Source organism: Rana temporaria, chromosome 12 (assembly GCF_905171775.1).
Source record: "Rana temporaria chromosome 12, aRanTem1.1, whole genome shotgun sequence".
NCBI lineage: Eukaryota > Metazoa > Chordata > Amphibia > Anura > Ranidae > Rana > Rana temporaria.
Window position 1 is genome coordinate 53,329,722 of NC_053500.1, and position 21,534 is coordinate 53,351,255.

At 41.9% G+C, this 21,534-nt stretch overlaps 1 protein-coding gene and 1 long non-coding RNA gene across 2 annotated transcripts; both read left to right on the forward strand.

Moving 5' to 3' along the window:
• Positions 1-256: 256 nt before the first annotated feature.
• LOC120918266 (titin-cap) lies at positions 257-5,474 on the forward strand. The gene is made up of 2 exons (XM_040329779.1): positions 257-472; positions 4,774-5,474. Exons 1-2 carry the CDS (start codon positions 336-338, stop codon positions 5,189-5,191), a joined length of 555 nt encoding a protein of 184 aa, XP_040185713.1. The 5' UTR covers positions 257-335; the 3' UTR covers positions 5,192-5,474.
• Positions 5,475-16,036: 10,562 nt separating this feature from the next.
• Positions 16,037-17,187, forward strand: LOC120919190. Its single transcript, XR_005744529.1, has 5 exons — positions 16,037-16,220; positions 16,316-16,418; positions 16,571-16,669; positions 16,915-16,983; positions 17,105-17,187. It is a non-coding gene; the product is annotated as an uncharacterized LOC120919190 (long non-coding RNA).
• Positions 17,188-21,534: the final 4,347 nt, after the last annotated feature.

Sequence of the window (21,534 nt, forward strand, 5' to 3'; positions counted from 1 at the left end):
GACAGCATGTTGTGCATTTTCTTCTGGGAATTGCAGCACTGATCCCGATGGGAATGATGGATAGCAATCCCCACATCTTAGTGCAATGAGCATGTTCCTATAAGCAGTGACAACTGGGCAAAATTCCATATCAGTCCCATGTGTCACTGAGTGGTCACTGTGCGGGTGTGAGGGAAAGGGAGGGGGTGAGTATGACTCCTCTTGCAGATATAGATTGTTGGAATGAAAATAGGATCTTCGAAAACTATATAAAGGCAGAGCAGCATGTGAGCAGGACTCAAAGGAAACAGAGCAATCACAGTCACTGCAATCTGTTAAAAAATACTTAGTCCAAGATGAAACCAGAAACATTTGAGACCCATAGCTCTCTGACTGATCTAAGCTGCGAGGTGAAAGAGGACAACAGAGCTCGTAGGGAGCGCTATTCTGCAGAATGGTTGGATGCATCAATTTACAGCAGACCAGAAGAGAGGTGAGATACAACTTGCAATGCTTGAGGGAGACAACCAAATGGCACATTGTTCCTTCAAATTGCTTTCTACGAACTGTTTTGCTATTTTTACTAAATGCATTAGTTTAGCTGTTCTTTTTAATGTTGATTTATAGCATCCACAATAGTGGTTTGACTCTGCTGCTTTGACAACATGGTAGCTCTCTGGATTGTTTGGTTGGGTTAGATCAGCGATTCTCAACCAGGGTTCCTCCAGATGTTGCCAGGGGTTCCTTAAGCTGAGGTTGATTGACATATCATTAGATGGTGATGGTGGCTATATGGTTTTGTTGTCAACGCCAATTGCATGATCTTTTAAGCTGTCTGTAAAGATGCTATTCTGACCGACCCCGTGAAGGGGGAATTCTTCCCAATGCTCTCCAATGAAAGGGGCAATGAATTGGTTTTAGCAAGGGTTCCCTCAGACCTAAAAATTATTTCAAGGGTTCCTCTGGAATAAAAAAGGTTGAGAAAGGCTGCGTTAGATAATAGCAGTGGGTTGTATTCTATGATTAGTAGATATAAAGCACTTAAAAAAAAGACTTAAAAATATAAATATGTAGAACAATGAAAAATAATAACAGCCCTAGTAAATGTGTGTTCATCAGTAATTTATAAGTGGATAAGTAGATAGATAGATAGATAGATAGATAGATAGATAGATAGATAGATAGATAGAGTGAGTCTCAAATGAATGTCATAATGTTTTTTAGTGTACGGCTTAAAGTTATGTTTTGGCACAAATGTTCATTCAATATGAAGAGTAATGTTGAACTCATTGATAAGTCTGCAAACAAAAAATAATAACTAATAATAATAACATTAAAATAATTTCCTAGTAGACGTATGCTCATCAGTAATTTAGAAGAGGATAGATAGACAGATAGATAGATCGCTAGATAGATAGCTAGATAGATAGATCGATAGAGTGAGTCTTGTCATAGAAACCTGTATTTTGGTGTACGGCTTAAAGTTATGTTTTGGCACAAATGTTGGCATTTCGCTATGAAGATTAATGTTAAACTCCTTGATAGTTCTGCCAGGAGGCAAACAACAAATAATAACTTTCCTAGTAGAAGTAAGCACATCAGTAATTTAGAAGAGGATAAGTAGATAGTGTGAAATGTATGTTAAGCCAACTTGTATTTTGGTGTTGGGGTTAAAGTTACGTTGTGGAACAAATGTTGGCATTTTGCTAGGATGAGTCATATTAAACCCATTAATAGTTCTGCCAGGAAGCAAGGTCATGAAGACAGAAGAAAGGACAAAGCCATAAAAAGAACACAAATTAAATAACAAATAGAGGATGTAGGCTTCGATTGACATAGACTTTTAAACCAATGGTTGGTATGTAAATAATGGATAAGGATGTTAAAGAGTATGATGAGTAATTGATGATGTATTGATAAGGATCTTTGAAAGACTAGTAAATATGAAAGACAAGAAGGACTACTAGAAGAGAAAGTTCCCCATTGGGGCTTTTAGGCAGTAAGAATTTTTTTTAGAAATAAAATTGTTGTATAAATTAATATTTAATACCGAGGATCTCGGATATCACAGAGGTACAAAGAGGGTTACAAGATAATGACAGTATACAGGTTAAAACACATGACATTGCTAAATGCAGTAGGCATGAAATGATTACATAACATGATTGCAAAAGATTAGACAGTATAAGGCTTTATGTGATAAGTAGTAATGAAACCCCATAAGCAGTGCTGTAGCCCCGACGCGTTTCGACCAGTTGGGTCTCTTCAGAGGGCTGGGATCTCTAAAAAATATATATAGAGAGTATAATAATTACATGTAATCAAAATTGAATGAGAAGACATAGGTCAACACACATCATAATGAATTAGCCATAATAATTTCATAATTACCACTGAGGCCTCAGTGGTAATTATGAAATTATTATGGCTAATTCTAATTCTATTCGGAGATATCCGAGATCCTCGGTATTAAATATTAATTTATACAACAATTTTATTTCTAAAAAAAATTCTTGCTGCCTAAAAGCCCCAATGGGGAACTTTCTCTTCTATGCATTTCCGGGGCGAGCAGCCTTTTCATCTCCTAGATTATGTGTCTCCCCCCTTTTTTTCAGAAGGACTACTAGTAGCTTTTACATTTAACATGAATGATCCCATGTGTGTAAAGGCTGACATACTTAGCACTGCATTTCAATTTACTGAAATTCTTATAATTCTTTATGTTATTTGCTATACAAGGCTAAAAAGGCTCACCAGAATTTATCTCTAGTGCAATGAGTTTAATCCATGGACATGAAGCTGTATGTAAAAAAAACAAATACATTAATATTGAGAGATCCCATGTGTGTGTGTAAAGGCTGAGATACTTAGCAATGTATTTCAAATGACTGAAAAGCAAAATTCTGATAATTTCTTGTTATTCGGGTACAAGGCTAAAATAAAGCTCACCAGTATTTGCATCTAATGCAATGAGTTTGATCCATGGACATGAAGCTCTATGTAAAAATAGCAAAGGAATTAAAATAGAATTCCTTGTGCGTGTACAGAGGATTAATATTAGTTCCTGGTATATAAAGTGTTGTTGAGTTGCGAATTATCTTTTCCGTCCCCCTCTCTGTTAGTGATACATTAATGGAAAAAGGAGATACCCTTGAACTGGCTATCTACAATATAACAGCTTTCGTTCCTTGGAGGGTACTGTACTATCTGACCCAGAAGCATAGCTAACTTGCTCCAAACATAAAATTATCATAGACCGATCCATTTGTTTTTGTAAATGATGGTACTTAAAGCGGGGGTTCACCCTTAGAGGGCACTTTTTCCCCTTAGATTCCTGCTCGTTTTCTCTAGGGGAATCGGCTATTTGTTTTAAAATATGTGCAGTACTTACCCGTTTACGAGATGCATCCTCTCCGTCGCTTCCGGGTATGGGCTGCGGGAATGGGCGTTCCTTCTTGATTGACAGTCTTCCGAGAGGCTTCCGACGGTCGCATCCATCGCGTCACGATTTTCCGAAAGAAGCCGAACGTCGGTGCGCAGGCGCAGTATAGAGCCGCACCGACGTTCGGCTTCTTTCGGCTACGAGTGACGCGATGGATGCGACCGTCGGAAGCCTCTCGGAAGCCTGTCAATCAAGAAGGAACGCCCGCTCCCGAAGACCCATACCCGGAAGCGACGGAAGAAGATGCAGCTCGAAAACGGGTAAGTACTGCTCATATTTTAATACAAATAGCCGATTCCCCTAGACCGAACGAGCAGGAATCTAAGGGGAGGAAAAAAATTTTTTAATACATGGGTGAACTCCCGCTTTAAGTGTGTGCTCCCCATACATCGAACCAGTGTCCTTTCTCTGGAAGGGGATCAAGCTGATTTTCTTGGCTCAATGCTGTTGTTTTCCATGAGGTAGGCCAGCACTGAGGATATCATGTTTCTTCTCTATATAAACATACGTGCATGGCCAATAAAAATAGGCATCTTATGGAAGAATCATTGACTTGAAATATTACAGATAAATAGCAGCCATTTTCATAAAGTGAAGCCCCTTTCAATATTGAGCAATAAACAATCTAATAATTACACACTTGCCGTTCTGGTTAAAATATAATGCCGCGTACACACGACCGTTTTTAATGTCATGGAAAAAAAATGTTATTCTCTACGTGATTCTTGTCAAGCCTGCCTTGCATACACACGATCGTGAAAAAAAATGCTCGAGCAAAGCGCGGTGACGTACAACGGCACTATAAAGGGGAAGTTCCATTCGATTGGCGACACCCTTTGGGCTGATTATGCAAATTTTCGCATAACCTGCTTCTGAGCATGCACATTTTTTTCCCTGTCGTTAAAGCCTACACACGACCGTTTTTCACGACGTGAAAAACGGCGATGTGAAAAACGAAAAAAAATAGAGCATGTTCTAAATTTTTAATGCCATTTTTCACGTCGAGAAAAATGCTCTGAAGTCTACACACGGTCGTTTTTAATGACCAATTTAAAACATTGCATTTTTCTCGTCATGAAAAACGGTCGTGTGTACGCGGCATAACAATTACAAGATTGTGATGTAAATGTCAGCCTTATGGACAAATTTCACTGGCAATTTTTTTTTGCATTTGTGATACTTTGGTCTCTGCCCTCCCTGTGTTCTGGGCAGCTGTCCATGCTTCTTCTTACCAGTTACACCTCTTAATTAGCTAGACTGAATCTTAAAGGTGGGGAAAAGGGTTGATGTTGGTTATATGTTTGAACAACTAATTCTGATAGCAAGGTTTGTTTTTATTTTCTGCTTTACAGATGCAGTGCCCGTGATGCTGATGTCCAGAGAAGGGAAAGCTTCAGACAACAGGGTCAGACACAATTCCTGGTCCAGCGTTCCCCAGCCCAGATCATGAAAATGGGTCGCCTAGGTCAACACTATACCATATACAACTTGCCATACCAGCAAATGTTGCCCTTGCCCATCTTCAAGCTAGCCGATCTCACTACTAAGATCGACCGTATGGCAACACCACCTCAGCTACGCAGCATGATTGACTTTGAGAGGGCCCTCTCAAACCCTGGCAGTGATGGCATATGCCAAGACAAGACCCCAGTCTCCAAAATCACCAAAGAGCTCCCTCCAGTGATGCAGCCGGCACGCATGGAGTTTGCCAAGCCTGGGCTGGCCAATTCCTTCTCCAGGTCTGTGTCTCAGGAGGCACAGAGAGGCTAATAAACAAGGATGGAATGAGACAGCACTGTGTACCAGCTCATCTACTGTATATTTTTGTCTTTGAAAGGCCAAGTTAGAATGCAGTGTGTGTCTGCATATTGTTTGCACTAGTTTTTCACTTACTGAGGTGGTGCCCAATAGCAATCCATCAATCAGCAAATACATTTAGGAAGTTAAAACTACGTGTTGAATCCACAACCACACCATAATTGTCTCTGACTTCATTTAGACCCACATTAAAAAGCCTTCTAAGCAAAATAGATTTAATTCCAAAGTCATGACAGATATTAAGATGGACCTTCATGGGTTGGAGCTGGATAGATTTTCCAGTCGTTGAAAGTTTTGAAATGTGTTTTTCTTGCAGTGAATGAAAGATTAGTGGGCATCTTAAAAGATTGAAAAATCTAGGTTTGGAAGATGTGTCTGGTAAGAGGCAAGTGTGATCAATCTGGCATAACGCCCCGATTTGGATGTAATCGATTTACTATGGACTCTGGTAAAAGTAATTATATGTAAAGGCAAAGGTAGGCTTGAAACAGCCTAGAGGGGGCACTTGAAAAGGATCCAATCCATGATTCCCTGGTGGCATGTATTAGTCTGTACTTTAATCTCTTCACTGACAGAGCTGCTACATATTGCTGTCTCTTACTGCTCTTGTATGTCAGAAAAGAAGCTATATCTATAAGGACAGTACTGTAGGTGAGAAGGTAACAAATGGAAAGTCATGATGACTTGGAGATGCCGTCCTTGGGTGGTAGGGCTGAAATGATTCAGTGACCAGCTATGACGGGTCTTGGAGATGCAAGCTACTACTACTACCTACAGATTGCGCTGGCCTTTTAGAAGTTAAATGTGTTCCAAATAACATATAGTTTGTTGCTTTGGATAACATATATTTTGCACAGTTTTATATGTAGTTTTATATGTAGATTTTAAAAATTGTATTTTTTTAGATGTAATAAAATGAATACATATGTATAATTATGTGTCTGTCCATTCTTATCATAAAGACGCACATTGTGCAAAATGCAATGGATCTCTGTTTTTGTGGTTCAAAGGTGAAATCTGATTAGTGCCACTGATTGATGGCCCTTGCACTGCCATACCAAGCTGAACTCCAGACACACAAACTTTCATTGAAATATTTTCCTCAATAGCCCTAAAGGATACAAAGCCCAGACATCTATTGCGTGTATACAACACCCTTCAATGTGTGGTTCACCTAGATGTCTGGCAGCAAGGGCTGGTTGCAAGGGACATGGAGCTTCATATCAGGTAAGTGGGACCTTCCTTCTTCTAATGACACCAATATAATTGGCTACAGAAAAATGGCAACTGATCATACACAGAATGCCAACTCACTGGGACCAAAACTAAACTAGTAATGTAAGATGGCTTCACCCATAGGAGAGGTCCCACAGACGCATTTTGCCCCCTAATTAGGCATGCTTCTCTTGACCAATGACTTAATGGGGCAGGCTTCGGCAGTGGGAGCCATTTTTCTTCCCAATGACCACCAGTGTAAGGGGCAGTACAATACATATTCCTGACCCCTGCAATCTACAGCGCCTTGAAAAAGTATTCATACGCCTTGAAATTTTCCACATTTTGTCATGTTACAACCAAAGACATAAATGTTCTTTATCGGGATTTTATGTGATAGACCAACATAAAGTGGCACATATTTGTGAGGTGGAAGGAAAATAAATGGTTTTCATTTTTTTTTTACAAATAAATATGTGAAAAGTGTGGCGTACATTTGTATTCAGCCCCCCAGAGTCAATACTTTGTAGAATCACCTTTCACTGCAATTACAGCTGCAAGTCTTTTTGGGGATGTCTCTACCAGATTTGCACATCTAGAGAGTGACATGTTTTCTCATTCTTCTTTGCAAAATATCTCAAGCTCTGTCAGATTGGATGGAGAGCGTCTGTTAACAGCAATCATCAAGTTTTGCCACAGATTCTCAATTGGATTTAGGTCTGGACTTTGACTGGGCCATTCTTACACATGAATATGCTTTGATCTAAACCATTCCATTGTAGCTCTGGCTGTATGTTTACGGTCGTTGTCCTGCTGGAAGGTGAACCTCCGCCCCAGTCTCAAGTCTTTTGTCAACTCTAACATGTTTTCTTCTAAGATTTGGTTCCATCCATCTTCCCATCAACCTTGACCAGCTTCCCTGTCCCTGCTGAAGAAAAGTATACCCACAACATGCTGCTGCCACCACCATGTTTCACGGTGGGGATGGTGTGGTCAGGGTGATGTGCAGTGTAAGTTTTCTGCCACACATAGCGTTTGGCTTTTTAGGCCAAAAAAATAAATACATTTTGGCCTCATCTGACCAGAACACCTTCTTCCATGTTTGTCCCCCATGGGGCTTCTGGCAAACTGCAAAGGAACTTCGTATGGCTTTAATTGTGCCATTCTTCCATAAAGGCCAGATTTGTGGAGAGCACGACTAATAGTTGTCCTATGGACAGATTCGCCCACCTTAGCTGTGGATCTCTGCAGCTCCTCCAGAGTTACCATGGGCATCTTGGCTGCTTCTCTGATTAATGCTCTCCTTGCCCGGCCTGTCAGTTTAGGTGGACGGTCATGTCTTGGTAGGTTTGCAGTTGTGCCATACTCTTTCCATTTTCAGATGATGGATTGAACAGTGCTCTGTGAGATGTTCAAAGCTTGGGATATTTTTTTATAACCTACCCCTAGCTTTAAACTTCCCCGCAACTTTATCCCTAATCCCAATACAATACATTTATGTTTTTGGCTGTAACATGACAAATTGTGGAAAATTTCAAGGGGTATGAATACTTTTTCAAGGTACTGTATACACTATGCTGTGATCTACATATCCTTAACCCCTACACTCTATATGCCATATTACATGTTACATACTGCTTACCACTGCACTGAACACTTTGATGTACTTTACATACTCTTGACCCAGCATTTTATATGCTATGTTGTACATTACACATTCAGCCTGCACTTTTGTGGACAACTATTACCACTAAATGGGGCATACTGTACAGATGGACAACATATGCAAATTGACACTCGAGGAAGAAAGCCATGTACAAAGTCAACAACAGCGAACAATAACTTGGAGACGGACTTTACATTTTTGCATGATAAGTCACAAATAGGATCTCAGGAAGCTCCATGTCTTAACATTGCCTCATAGCACCAAAGTAGACATACCAGTTTAAGACTCTATTCTAAATCCCTCTTTGAAATGCTTGGGGGCACCTAGCTGCCTTTAACATGAAAACACAGGGTTATGAACTTTGGCAGATAGTAACTACAGATACAGAAACACACACACATGCACGCACACAAACATCCATACACACACACAAATGCACATACACCATGCCTCACAACTTTTGAACCTGACACAGAGGGACACTTTGTGAAGAGGAGGCATGCAGCGTGCTTCTGATTGACCAGTGCTGGCACACAACCACACTGACCAATCAGAACCACCCTGATCAATCCTGGCATCCTACAACCCCCCCCCCCCCCCCCCCGTTATGAAGAGGAGGGATAGGTGTTATGTAGGCCTAACAGAGTTATGACTCCCTAGCACACCCCCTGTCCTAGAATGACAACACTGCTAGTACGGTTGTCATGCTGGGACAGGAAGTGCATTAATGGCAGGATTACTAGGTAGAAATAAAGCTAATAAAAGGGTGAAAAAAGAAAGCGAATGCAGCCACCACATCTAAGGACCAGTAAGCTGCAAAACTATCAATTCCTGTTCTTGGGTTTAGATATGTTTAAGGAACGCAAATATCTCTCTCTCTGTTCTGATACATAAAGGACCTATCTAGTCCTGCAGTGCCACCTACCACTCCTCTTGCTGTGCCCAGGACCTGTCTTTATTCCTCTAGGCTCCACAGGTAGCACAGAGCGCCATACACAATGCAGAGCAACTTGTGTATGTTACAGGCTTACAGCACTGCTGCCTTACCTGTGATTGGCTAACTGTCTGTAGCTCCTCTCACCAAGCCAGAAATGGATGGAACACACACAGTAACTCTGCCTAGTGCACTGAGGCGCTGAAGTTTAGATTGCCAGCGAGCTGCCACTGTAAATAAAAAGACAGCAAAGCAGGCTGATGCAGGACACAGCTTCTGTACCCAGGACCAGGGCTGCGGATAGAAATCATGGGACCCCGTACAGCCTACTCGTCAGGGCCCCCGCAATATATCAAGACCATATTTTCACAAAAAATACACTAAAATTGTGCTGCCCCAATAGGGGCATAGAATATGAGATGCATAGCCTCAGTTAATATTAGCATTGTTATATAGATAGAGTTTATATAGTGTGGTTTGCCTAACTATTTCTCATAGCTAAATCTATGTGTTATCCTATGCTGCCATCTAGTGGCCCTTTGTTGCAATGCACATGTTTTTCTGTGATTCTTTGAGTTACCACATATTTTCAGTGTATGTATGCCCCTCCCTGCTTCCTGTGTGGAGTACTTCCTGTGTCATCTCTTCAGCCAGCAAGCCACATGTGACAAGGACACTCATGTAGTCTGCACAGTACGTAGGAAAGGCATCATCTTTTGACCGCACAATACTATCACCATTCATCTGCTGTTCCTGTTATCTGCTGTAACCCCTGAAGTTAAAGAATAAACACCTCTTTTGAATGAATCGGTATTGACGCGTTCAGCTGTCTGACAAGGATTGTCCGCAGTGAGTATATCTGCTTATACAGGCCAGGCATAGAGGCAGGGCCGGATTAACAATGGGGCTGATGGAGCTGCAGCTCCAGGCCCCTTTCTCAAGATAGGCCCATTTGCCCAAAAAAAAAAAAAAAAATTTTTTTTTTTTTTTTTTTTTTTTTAAGAATTTTTTTTTTTAAGATCGAATTTGGGGGGTTGTAGCTCGATGACCAGAGGTCACAGAAACCCCACATTTGGGGGTAGGCATGGGAAGAGCTACCCCACAACTGGTTAAAATATGGGACGGCTATCATTTATGGTTCCGGAGATACGGGCCTGCTTGCACAGCCTGTCAGAAGCTACATTCAGAGCGGCCAATATAAATACAAGCTGACACACTACAGCAGACTGATAGGATCACAGTGCTTATAATAATTATTTGTATATTACTCATGGTAATTAACCCCTCGCCACCCAGGCCAATTCTGACACTTCTCTACTACATGTAAAAATCATCATTTGTTTTTTGCTAGAAAATTACTCTATGGTGGTCTTTGCACTTTTTATGTTGCACGGTGTAGAGCTGCACGATTCTGGCTAAAATGAGAATTGCAATTTTTTTGCTTAGAAGATAGATCGCGATTCTCTCACGATTGTTGCGGCGTAACATCATCTTTCACATTAAAACAAAAAAATAAATAAAAATGGGCTAACTTTACTGTTTTGTTTTTATGGTTTTTATTATTCATTGAAGTGGGAAAATGCAGTGTGACATAAAATATTGCAGCAATAGCCATTGTATTCCCTAGTGTCTCTGCTAAAATATATATAATGTTTGGCAGTTCCAAGTAATTTTCTAGCAAATAATATTGCTTTATAACTTAAGAAACAAGTGTTGGACTTTAAGTGGTTAAATTTAGTTACAATATTAGTTACAATGTTTCATTTTGTTTACAAACTTCGCAGACTGCCCAGATTTGTTCTTTACACACAGAAGTGTATCCCTTTGATCTAAGAAGGAAGCGTTAGTTACAATGTTTCCTGTTAAAAACTTGGCAGACTGCCCAGATATTTTCTTTTGACAGCTGAAAGTCTCTCCACTTGTTATATGAAAGAATCAGCAAACTCTGCATTGAAGATGTCAGGGGGGTTGAATCGAGATCACAATTTTTTTTAACGATTAATTGTGCAGCTCTAGCAAGGTATTTGCGCAGCAATTTTTCAAACATGTTTTTTTGGAAAAAAATGTTTCATTCATTAAAAAAAACAGTTAGTTAGTTAAGTTAGCACAATTTTTTTTTTGGTATCCTAAGCGATGCTTTACATTTTTTTAGGTTACATGTTTAGAGTTACAGAGGAGGTCTAGTACTAGAATTATTGTTCTCGCTCTAACGATCGTGGCGTATGTAACCTGTGTGTATCTGGCTCTGATACTACCAGTGCCTACCCAGCCACTGACTAGTATCTCTCCCCAGCCTGTCCCCACACACCCTCTCACCTGCTGACCTGTGGATGGGGGAATCACTCCTGCAGTGTTATTGTGTTCTGCCAGTGCGTACAATGATCAGTGTTGCTAACTTTAGCTGGCAGCACTGATTGTTTTAAGAAAAAAAAACAGGCTGGTTGTACTCAAGTTGATTAATAGATTGACTTGTGTAAAACCAGCTAGCCCATACATAGATTGACTATGGCTGGTCTCTGCATAATTGGCGTAATTTCAATTCATGTATGACCCGCTTAACCACTACTCAGTCCCTAAATATCCTTCCACTCCTGTACATAGTGCTCACTGTCATACTCTCCACACTTCTCTCCTATACATAGTACCCACTGTCATACCCTACACACTCCTCTCCTGTACATAGTGCCCACTGTCATACCCTCCACACTCCTCTCCTATACATAGAGCCCACTGTCATACCCTTCACACTCCTCTCCTGTACATAGTGCCTGCTGTCATACACTTCTCTCCTGTACTTAGTGCCCACTGTCGCACCCTCCACACTCCTCTCCTGTACATACTGCTCACTGTCATACCCTCCACACTCCTCTCCTATACATAGTGCCCACTGTCATACCCTCCACACTCCTCTCCTATACATAGTGTTCACTGTCATACCCTCCACACTCCTCTCCTATACATAGAGCCCACTATCATACCGTCTACATTCCTCTCCTGTACATACTGCCCACTGTCATACCCTCCACACTCCTCTCCTGTACATACTGCCCCATCATACCCTCCACACTTCTCTCTGGTACGTACTACCCTCTGTCATACCCCCTCACTCTTCCTGTACATACTGCCCATTGTCATACCCTTCACACTCCTCTCCTGTACATAGTGCTTTTTTCCGTACCCTTTGTACTCCTCTCCTGTACATAGTGCCCACTGTTAGACCCTCCACATTCCTCTCCCTCACCTGCACATACTTCCCACTTATATACCGTCCATACTCCTCCCCTATGTCGCTTACCCACAAAAACAGTTCTTTAAAATTATACTGAATATCCTCAATGTTACCAGCTCTAGAATGGACACACTTTTGTTAGTTCAACTAAAGGAAATATCAGTTCTCATATTTGTTCTGCCCCATTATTAGTACTCATTTAATTTTGTGATTACTACTATGATGTATAGAGGAACATCGGGGATCTCAGCTACTCTAAATATAGCACTTATATAAAAAAGTGGCCCTGAAAATATTTTTTAAATGTTGGCAACTGTGCACTTAGGCACTTAGGCACTGCCCAAGGGCCACCGTCCACCGGGTCAGTAGGGGGCCCCATGAGAGGCTCCTGGGATCCTGTGATAATAAAGCGGTAGTAAACTTTCCTGACATTACTACTTTTTAGAGGCCCTGGGGTAGGTTATGCCACAACGTACAAGTATGCACAGAATATTAGCACATTAGTGTACACTTAAATTTTCAGACTGAGCCCTCCAGTGCTGCGCTGAATGCGGCGGGGCCTGGGCGGGGCCTGGGCGCTTCCATCTTCACCCGGTCTTCCTTCTGGGTTCTGTGCCTTTGGTCACTTGCCTTGGCTGGGCTGCGTTCATGTCATTCCCACGCATTTATTTATTATTTATTACACCCCATTCACACCTCCGCGACAAAACGCCCGACGCCGGCCGCTCGTGCCGCTGGAGGGGAGAATTCCCATTGCTGTCTATGAGATGGTTCACATCTCATAGACGCCGTACACCTGCGGCATGAAAAAAAGTCCCGGACCCTTTTTTTCAGGCGGCATTGGCGTTCGGCCATACAAAGCAATAGGAAGGATTTGTAAAAAAAAAGTTACACTATTCGCGGCAAAATACGCCGCGTACGCGGCGTTACTTGTCGCGGAGGTGTGAATGCAGCCTAAAAGGCCCCACCAAAATCCTCAGCACCAGGCCCATGATGTTCTTAATCTGGCCCTGCATAGAGGTCTCAGCAAGGGATATATCGCTATCACAACAATCGGAGTCAGAACAGTCAAAAGATGCATAGAATTCTTACAGCATGCTGGGTATATGTGTGTGCCTAATCTGCAATCAAGCTCAGTGCCAGCCGCCATCTTGTGTAAGCACATGGTCGCACAAGCTTACTGCGCTTCATGTGAATGTTGAAAGCTGTTTCTCTAATTGAACTGTGTTACCCCACCTGTCTAAGCTGCTGTTCGTCTTCTTAAAAAGACAGTACCATTTTTTACAAAACCGTGAGAAATGTCTAGACAAGGTTCTGAACACTCTTTTACGGCTGAACCAACGCAGATTCATCATGCCTCTGAACCCGCAGACGTACAGGGAGCAGTCTCTGCAGATATTGCTGAACAGAGTGTAAGACCCAAGCGTACAATAAAACCAATACAGAAACTCAGAGAAAACTAAGAATACACTAGAGATAAGTTCTCCAGCAAGCTATCAGACTTCTGGGACAGAACTGCACACTGCATGTCAGTTTTGCCACGCTTTAATGATCGACCAGCTGAACTAGGAGATTCTATAGTTCGCCTATCTGCTGCGTATGAACACTACCAACGGCTGTCTGCAAAATACACTGCTTTCTTGCAAGACTGTAATATATCCTTTTCTGGACAGGAACAGAATCGGAATTGCGAGATTTTGTCACCGCGATATCTGACAACGAATTTAACCTTAGGTTCACTATGGACAACAGCAGCACGGAGATTCATTTTCTCGATCTGACGGTGTCCATTGATGAACAGGGCATGATCTTTTCTTCCCTCTATAGGAAACCCACTGCAGGAAACACGATCCTGCATGCAGGAAGCGCTCACCCTGAATCACTGGTGAATAGCATCCCCTACAGCCAGTATTTACGTATAAGACGTAACTGCAGTAGGGATGAGGATTTTCGGATCCATTCAACCAATCTGTATCACAGATTGAAGCAACGAGGGTATAGCCATAGATGCCTTAAAAGAGCTTACAATAGAGTTAAACCACAACAAAGGAGTTCTCTCATTTTCTCTAAAGGACCCAAAAAAACTAAGTATAACAACCAAAAACCGGACACTGTGCGCATTATCACCCGCTATTCCAGCCAGCACAGAGATATAAAAAATATTCTAAAACAATTTTGGCCCTTACTCTGCGCTGACCCTAATATAAGCAAATTTGTGCAGAACTACCCAGAAGTCACTTATCGCAGGGCTCCCTCACTCAGGGACCGGCTTGTTCGAAGTCATTTTTTTCCGACTCCTGACATTTCAAAAGAGATCTCCCGCAGAGGAGGCACTGCACCCTGTGGTGGTTGTGATATGTGTCCCTATGTAGCTAACTACACAAAATTTAAACTGCCTAATGGTCAATGGCATACAACCAAAACATTAGTGACATGTCAAACATTGGGAGTGATTTATCTTGCCCAATGTATATGTGGTTGTTTCTATGTGGGAAAGACCAAAAGATGTTTCTGCATAAGAATTGGTGACCACATTAAACCCATCTTTAGAAAGAAAATAGTTACTGCTATTGGTTCACATATCGCCACCTCTCACAACTTTGATTCAAAGGTGTTTACCTTTATGGCTCTGGATCACATCCCCCCGATCTTAGGGGTGGCAGTGTGGATTCAGCGCTATTACAATCAGAAGCTCGATGGATTTATAGTCTCCAAGCTACACGATACCCTGGCTTGAATGAGAATTTGAGCTTTAAATCTTTCCTGTAAACATATTGGTCCTTATATGCTCTTGTTTTTTGTCGCCCCCCCCCTTACCAACTTTGGTCGGTGCTTTTTGTTTCCATTCATCGGATCAATATGTATGCATACCCCTTTTCTTCACCCCCTCTTTCCTTCTTTATGAATTTCCCCATTTTCTTTTTTTTTTTTTTTTCTTTTTTTCTTTTCTTTTTTTTTTTCTTTTTCTTTTTTTCTCCTTATTTTATATAATTATTATTATAATTTTTTTTTTGTGTTTTTTTTTTTTTGTTTTTTTGTCCAATCTACTCTTTCCCTCTTTTCAATGCATAATTAACTGGGGCATTTCTTAGGATACAGGATAACATCCTGTTCCTTTAACATTGTTGAATTATATTGTTGAATTATGAATTTATAGTAGGTACACTGTAACCATACTATATGAACTATTTGTTTTTATTTTCAACCAAAAATCAGCTCTATAGTCATATGTTTTTTACATATATAATATCTATAATATCTACACAAACTACTTCAATCATATGTACTAATTTAATGGTTCCACAGTTTTCTGGCCACATCCAATATTTTGAGGCCCTCAACCTGATAGTGGATATCGGGCTGGGCTTCAACTTTCTTTCCACTGTTTTGGGCACATTTGGCGATGTGTCGCAGTTTCCTACTTGGTATGGCCAATTGTGCAGTTTGTTTATTGGCCACAAGGGCGCTCGGGGAGTTTAGTGTTAGCCTCCACACTCACTCCCCTTACCACAGCTGATTTTCCCCTATGCAATGTCGTTAGCAGTCTTCCTTTTTTGTCGGTAATACTGACAACACAGCCCCTGTCCATCTGTGATCAGCTTGCCTTGTTTGCTGTGTGCATTGTCACACATACTTTCTTGAGCCCACTTGTCCACTGATGGGGTTAAATTTTCTCCCCACCGTTTTGACATAGTGAGCTCTCTGCTTGATCCATTCCACCTGTCATCCCATCAAGCCTCCTCACGATGCAGGTGTATTGCACGCATTGCTTTGGGACTTGTTTCAGCTGTGATTGGCCCACCCGATATCATGTGATGCTTACACGTCACACATCGGGTTAGGACAGCCTATTTAAACGGCATTTTGCTGCACACTCAGTGCAGAATGCCGCAGGGTCATATGTTCAGTGAGCACTCTTGTCCTTAATGCTTTGCAGGTATGTTAAACTCCTTTTGTGCTATCTCTCTACAACTACACTGCTAGATTTCACTCCATCTAATTGCAACTATGCTTGCTGTGTATGCTCTTTAGTTCCCCTCCTGGATCAAGCAGCTGATTTCTTCTGGCTTTATACACACTAAGCTTATTGTGACTTTGCAACACTGCCTGCGATCCTTATATAGATCTTATACAGGTATGTGTATTTTTTTGCAATTTCTAAATAATCTCGGCTCCGTTTTGATAATGTTTATACAATTTATTTTATTTTTATCTTTTTCTATGGTTGCCCCGTTTGGAGGCAGGGACACCTTTGTAATTTGTAGCCAATTGTTATCGTTTAAACAGATATTTTGGGAAATCTACATGATTCCTTCCTTGAATTAACACTGCAGCTGGATTGCTCATTGATGTCCCTGGTCTTTAACCCCATAAACCGTTATATATGTAAGTCATTTATGCTTTATGGTCTCACAGTCATTACTGCTAAACTAAGTTAACCAATATTTTGGTCATTATGTCTTAAATACATATATAGCTCACAGATAATAATATTTTAACCCCTAGCCATCCCTATTGCTTTGGCTATGGTGTGTTTTTTTTTTTTTTTTTACCTCTGTCTCACTTACATGTTAACCCTTATATGACTGTCCTTTTGTGACCATTTTCAAACTTTTCCTGCTCATTTGCAGGATCATGCACATGACCATTTTCACCTCGGCGGTTTTCTGTGTTTGTCGCTAGTTGTGGGCAACTCGTGGGTAAGATAGTGTGGTCTTTAAACTTTGGAACCATTTTTTACCATTATATGTTGTACCTGATTTAAGCAATTGGAATGTGTATCATATTTTACTGGTTAATGCTTGTATATATACCTTTTAGTTGCATATTTTGACTGGATATCGCTCCCTCCCCTGAAGAAGCGGAAGTCCGCGAAACATGTAGGGTCCATGCGATTTCCTTTTTCCAGTTGCATCCATATTTACAACTGACTGATGCTGTGTTATCCACTGAATCAAATCAACAAACTGGTTGTCCACTTTTCTTTTAAACTATTGTATTGTATGTTTTGTATTCATAAATAAAGCATTTTTGTAATTTTCTAACAAGAATTGTGCTTTCTCATCACTATCAATTTGCTAAAGTACGCACCGCAAATTATCCCCTTCCCTTTCCCATTGGAAAAAACTTTATCTCTGTAATATAGAGGACTCTTCAGCAGAACTGACCCAGACTGATGCACTGAACCAACAAAGGGATCTCTTAGTGCAAAATGCTCAGTGTAAGGCAGAACTCCGCATTGCTCAACTGCAAGAGACCAGATCTCACAGATCAACATCAACCAAGCACACTGCACGTTCTTCTAGATCCTCTCGCTCCAGAAGTTCAACATTAAGCGACAAGCTAATAGAGGCCCACGCTGATGCTGAATCCAAAAAAGCGCAAAGCACCCTTGCTAAGAAAGAAGCAGAGATGAAGGCCCAAAGCAAAGCTCTTGAAGCAGAGATGAAGGCCCAAAGCAAAGCTCTTGAAGCAGAGATGAAGGCCCAAAGCAAAGCTCTTGAAGCAGAGATGGAAGCCCAGAGCAAAACTCGCCAAGCAGAGATGGAAGCCCAGAGCAAAACTCGCCAAGCAGAGATGGAATCCCAAATAAAGATTCTGCAAATAGAGAAAGAGGAAGCAGGTGCGCTAGCAAGGCTGAAAGTCCTTGAACAAGCAATGGGTCAAAGTACTAATTCAGACTGTCTTATCCCAGCAGAACTGGAAGATCCAATTGATCGCACCAGTGATTATGTGCTAAAGCATAATGTTTACAAAGATACAGAGTCATCTCCTGTACCTCCTACTAACAACACTGTTCTGACTCTCAACTCAGGGACCTCCCAGCTCCAAATGCCTGAGTCTCCTCAAGTCCACAGCGCAAGAGCATCTACGCAGCAAACCACATCAACTCCTGCCATCAACAAGGTGACTTCCAGCGACAAGCCGCAGCTCCAGCCACAGCCAGCAGAAGCCTTAAAGACTACACCAAAGTTAAGCGCTCATGCAACATCATTTCATCCTGGTAAACCTCACCCTTCTTCACCAGAGAACTTTCACACCCAAGGGGTTCCACAGATTACTTTGGCACCAAAGAGTGAGAGATCAGACTTGAATGACTTAGCCAGCCATATGGCGCGCCGTGAGCTCATTATCACCAGTCTCTCAAGGTTTGATGACTGTCCAGAGAGCTACAGGGCCTGGAGATCAACCTTCAAGGCTGCTATTGCTAATTTCAACCTTACTACCAAGGAGGAACTTGATTTGCTCATAAGGTGGCTGGGGCCAGAATCTGCAAATCGTGTTAAAAGACTGAGGACAGTACATGTTGACCACCCAGATGCAGGTCTTGTTGCCACATGGGCAAGACTTGAGCAAGCCTATGGTAGCTCAGAAGCCATAGAAGGCGCTCTATTCAAGAGACTGCAAAACTTCCCAAAAATAGGGAACAAAGACTATCGCAAGCTTCAAGATCTAAGTGACCTCCTCATGGAGTTAGAGTTGGCAAAGACAGACCCACGTCTACCTGGACTAAGCTTCCTGGACACTGCTCATGGTGTCAATCCAGTGGTGTCTAAACTGCCATACAGCCTGCAAGAGAGATGGGCGCAGCAGGGCTCAAGGTACAAAAGAGACTATAACACATCCTTTCCTCCATTCTCATATTTTTGCAGGTTCATCAGTGAACAAGCCTGGATGAGAAATGATCCCAGCTTCAGCTTCAGTGAACCCAACTTGCCTGCTTCATCACCATCTCCAAGGTATGACAACACAGCAGCTAAACACAGAGACTTTCATAGAGCAATATTTGTTAAAAGGACAGACATCTCACCACCCGTATCCTCTCATGCATACCAGAGTGATTCGGGTGATAAAGATAAAGATCCTAATCGTCAGTGCCCTATTCACAAGAAGCCTCACCCTCTTAAGAAATGCCGAGAGCTGAGAGCAAAGACTTTACAAGAGTGCAGGGAGATTCTCCAGAAACTTGGAGTATGCTACAGGTGCTGTGCTTCTTATACTCATTTTGCCAAGGACTGTAAAGTTGTCATCAAGTGCACAGAATGCAGCAGCGAAAGACATGTGACAGCTATGCATCCTACTCCACTTACAGACAGCCCACAGCAGCTACCTACCTCCACCCCTCTCTCAAATCATGGCGGGGAGCAACGAAGCCACGCTCTAGCCCAGGAGAATGTTTCTTCTTCATGCACAGAAGTCTGTGGAGAAGGTTTAGATCACAAGTGCTGTGCCAAGATATGCCTTTGTAACGGATTATGGACTATTCTGCCTGGACATTGATAATAATTGCAGGATCTTGAGAGACTACAAGATGTTGGTTAATTGTGACCCCAACCAGTCAATATTCTATGACTCAGTCTAGTGACATGCTAATTGCGTCAGGGCCTGGGAGACAGTCCATTGTCCTTGTATAAAGGTGTTGTAATGGACAGGTGTTAATCCCAGGTCTGCTCTCAGAACTATAATTATGCATGTTAAAAACTGTTTATGTGTGATAACACTGTCTCTGTATGCGGAGACGAAACGTCTGCCTAGGAGACGGAGTGGGTGAAGGTTTTGTTGTTATTAATTAAAGAATGTTTAGTAATTAGCCTTAGTGTGTGATGAGGGGGGGAGTGTCATTTGTTTCTGTACAGTTGTAACCAGATATAAGGAGGAAAAATGTGGAAAATAAAGTCAGTCTGCTTGACCCTTCAAACGTAGCATGTCTCGTTTCTTGGAAGGGCGTTTGATGGGATATACCGGCGGTACCTGCATATCGCAGCTTGCCAGGGAAAAGGACGTCTCCAACGGCGGAGACCCTCACACCAGTGGGTAGCCGTTACAGCCTTGTTAAGGTATACCCAGAGGATCAACCTGAAAAAGCTGCCAGGATGTATGCCATAATAGATGAACAGAGCAACAGATCCCTGGTTAAGCCTAAATTCTTTGAGATCTTTGGCATTGAGGGTCATGCCACACCGTATACTCTCAGAACCTGTTCTGGTCGTGTAGAGACTTTCGGCAGAAGGGTCGATGGGTTCATGGTGTCTCATATCGAAGGGAAAGAGGGCATACTCCTACCAACATTAGTCGAGTGTGACCAGATACCAGACGAAAGAAGAGATTCCTACTCCAGAGGTTGCATATCACCATCCTCACTTAAGGCACCTTGCTGATGAGATTCCCGCAATGGACATGAATGCTGAAATCTTAGTCTTGCTAGGAAGAGACATTCTTAGAGTACATAAGGTACGTGAGCAGTGTGATGGACCTGAGGATGCCCCTTATGCACAAAGACTTGATCTAGGCTGGGTAATAGTGGGCGATGTATGCTTGGATAGAATGTGTATGTCATCTGAGATCCACTCCTTCAAAACTTACATGTTAGGAAATGGACGTGCATCCCACTTCAAAGAGTGCCCTCACCATTATGAAATAAAGGAGAAGCCTCTTGACATCATCCAAGTACCTGATGTCACTCCTATCCTTTGTGATGACAACCTAGGTACCACAGTGTTTTGTACCACAAGTGACGACAACAAAATAGCCTTGTCAGTTGAAGACAGAGTTCATCAAAATAATGGACAAAGAATTCTTCAAGGATGAGTCTAACAGCTGGGTTGCACCATTGCCTCTTCGTGCTGCAAAGGTCAAACTGCCAAACAATCGTGAACAGGCTTTTTCCAGATTCAACTCACTTTAACGAACACTAAAGAACAGGCCTGAAATGAAGGACCATTTCATTACCTTTATGAAGAGGATCTTTGACAATGAGCGCGCTGAGCCAGCTCCACTTCTTCAAATACACGATGAGTGCTGGTACCTACCCTTCTTCGGAGTGTACCATCCACGTAAGCCAAAACAAATTAGGGTAGTGTTCGACTCCAGTGCCAAGCATCAGGGCGTATCCCTGAACGATATTCTTCTCACTGGTCCTAACCTTACCAACAACCTTGTAGGTGTACTCATGAGGTTCAGAAGAGAGCCAGTTGCCATAACTGCGGACATTGAACAAATGTTTCATTGCTTTATTGTACGAGAAGACCATAGGAACTTCCTAAGGTTTCTGTGGCACCGTGACAACAACATGAACAATGAGATGATTGAATACCGCATGAAGGTTCATGTTTTCGGAAATAGCCCCTCACCTGCCGTCGCAACATACGGTTTACGAAGGACTGCTCTTGATGGAGAACAGGAGTATGGTGCAGATGCTCGACATTTCGTCGAGAGAGATTTCTATGTGGACGATGGACTTAAATCTTTAC

Excerpts from the sequence above, each read along its gene's own strand:
- LOC120918266 (XM_040329779.1), top strand. The coding sequence starts at position 336 with ATGAAACCAGAAACATTTGAGACCCATAGCTCTCTGACTGATCTAAGC. Across the intron at positions 473-4,773 it reads TACAGCAGACCAGAAGAGAG|ATGCAGTGCCCGTGATGCTG; the intron begins GTGAGATACAAC and ends TCTGCTTTACAG.